The sequence below is a fragment of the Myotis brandtii genome, unplaced genomic scaffold, assembly GCF_000412655.1.
Source record: "Myotis brandtii unplaced genomic scaffold, ASM41265v1 scaffold441, whole genome shotgun sequence".
Classification (NCBI taxonomy): domain Eukaryota; kingdom Metazoa; phylum Chordata; class Mammalia; order Chiroptera; family Vespertilionidae; genus Myotis; species Myotis brandtii.
The window spans coordinates 4,010,957-4,013,510 of NW_005366873.1; the positions used below are offsets into that span (position 1 = coordinate 4,010,957).

The 2,554-nt window shown below is 32.8% G+C and overlaps 1 protein-coding gene across 3 annotated transcripts in view; it reads right to left on the minus strand.

Annotated features, from left to right (window-relative positions):
* Positions 1 to 1,544: 1,544 nt before the first annotated feature.
* Positions 1,545 to 2,554, minus strand: part of LOC102260130 (programmed cell death protein 4-like) — an 11,097-nt gene continuing 10,087 nt past the window's right edge. For 2 of the 3 annotated variants that reach the window (XM_005874567.2, XM_014546400.1), the window contains exon 3: positions 1,545 to 1,891. In XM_005874567.2, coding sequence (XP_005874629.1) covers positions 1,560 to 1,891 — 332 coding nt within the window. In that variant the 3' untranslated portion in view covers positions 1,545 to 1,559. The remainder of the gene's footprint in view (positions 1,892 to 2,554) is intronic. The other variant, XR_001363765.1, reaches the window with a different exon arrangement.

Here is a 2,554-nt window from a genome sequence, read left to right on the forward strand (position 1 = left end):
CAGTGATGGCGAACCTTTTGAGCTCGGCGTGTCAGCATTTTGAAAAACCCTAACTTAACTCTGGTGCCGTGTCACATATAGAAATTTTTTGATCTTTGCAACCATAGTAAAACAAAGACTTATATTTTTGATATTTATTTTATATATTTAAATGCCATTTAACAAAGAAAAATTAACCAAAAAAATGAGTTCGCGTGTCACCTCTGACACGCGTGTCATAGGTTCGCCATCACTGCTTTAAACTGTCCGTTGGAGTACATACTTCCCCACACTTGAGTTTTTCTTTTCACCTATTTTAATATATTTTCATATACAAGGGTGGGCAAAAGTAGGTTTATATTTGTAATAAAAATAAATAATGCAATAATTAATCAATAGTAATACGAGAATAAACTGTGCTTCGTCTATTCATAACTGTGAGTGGTTATCACACCGGGCAGTTCTGAAAAAAAGTAATTACCAGATGTAATTACACACACACAATGGAATACTACTCAGCCATAAAAAATGAAATATTGCCATTTATGACAAACATAAATGGATCTTGAAAGTATTATGCTAAGTAAAATAAGTCGTACAGAAAAGGACAAAAAAAGTATGATTTTGCTCATATGTGGAATATAAAACAAGTAGCAAATAAAAGTCAGATACAGACAACAGAATGGTAGCTACCAGAAGGTAAAGGAGGTCAAATAAATAAACAGAAGGAGACTAGACTTTGGGTGGAGAGCACACAATAGAGTACATAGATATAGAACTATGTAATCTTACATACCTGAAAATTATATAATGTTATTAACCAATGTTACCAATACCTTTTAAATATGTGTAAAATTATTTTAAAAGAAGCAATTACCTACATGTGAAATGTATTCTTATATTGTATTATTACCATCCCCACCTCAATGAAGTACATGATACCCATTTATAACCATAAAAAAAAGTACAGTACCCATATAACTATTGTGTATGGCAGCACCAAAATAATTATCATTTTAATTATTAAAGTTATAAAGCAAACAATTATCTAAAATATATTAACATAAAAAGCTCTCACTATATGGAATATTTCAAAATCCCAATTAACTTTCTACAAAGATTATTCTAAAGGCTAGAAATACAATGGAACAGACTAAGTAATTTCACAGGAAAGGCAGGGGTGGGGGTGGGAGTGATTAACTAAGGAAATTATATGCATATATGCATAGCCCATAGCATAGACTATAGAGTGGTGAAGGCCTAGGAGGGGCAGAGGAGATCGATGGGAAAAAAACAAAGTTGTTTCTTTCAAGCAAAGTTAGAGAGAACATGCATAATTTATAACTGTGAAAAATGTCAGTGTGCAACTTGCTGGAAATAATAAAGTTCTGCTCAAAAACTAAATCTATTCAAACATGAAAAATGAAAAAGCTTTAACTTAAAAAGTGGTAGGACCCTCAGTTTAGTACTATGTAAAAATATATATACAAACCCAAATCTTATGTTATCATTGTTTAAATATCTCTCATTCATAGAACAAGGAAATTGTAGTACAAAAACCGGGCAATATTTTTTTCCACTTATGTCTTTGGATATGGTATATACCAACCTTTCTTTGGAAGTCCCCGTCCTTTCCCAGATCTGGATCGCCTATCTAGCAACCTTCCCTTTGGACTGGTTGGTACAGTTACTCCACTTCTAATGGCTTCGCTTCCATTATCACTAACTGAATCGCCTCTGCCAGAGTCCCGGGATGAGTTTTTCCGTAGGCGCCTTTTTGCCTTGGCATTAATTTTAGCTTCATTAATGGAGGATGCTGAAATCCAATTTCCATTTATCTCATTCTTTATATCCTCAGTCCCAGCATTTTCTTCATCGCCAGAAAACAGAGAGTCACTTAAGTTATCAGGATCTTAAAGAGGAAAATGAAGAAAGGTAAGTATTTTAACCATCTACTGTTATACTAATTATAGTCATAACTTAGGTTGAATCACATGAAATTACCACCTTTGTAGGTCACTCATGGTCACATATTGGCAATTTCTTATGGTTCAATCTAAATGACAACTAACTAGGATTACTTTTCACACTATCAAAAGTAAACTAAGGCATTGAATACAAAATGAACAAAGTTTACTAAAAGCATGCTATCTCATGTTATACCATCTATCTTAATATAAACACCAAATATAAAACCTTTAGACTTTGGTGAGATAAGAGAGCTAAGCAGTTGAAGATATAACACTAAGGATCTTGGAAGAAAGATAAAACAGAATGCCTAATATTATTTATCAGGCACTGTGTTGACACTGTCATTTACCCACAAGTGTGAGATCTATTTACTACATCATTTATACAGTTAAGGAAACTAAGGCTAAAATTATTTAAATAACTTGCCAAACATCTCATGATTGATTATAGATACTTAGGAAATATTACTAATCTGGCAAATATGTGATCACATATGATTATTGAGTTGAACTGTTCATTGCTTTCAAAGATAAAGCTTGCTTTCAAAGCCATCATTTAAAGTCCTAATTCATCTCTCCAAACTTGACCCCTATTACTTAGCCAT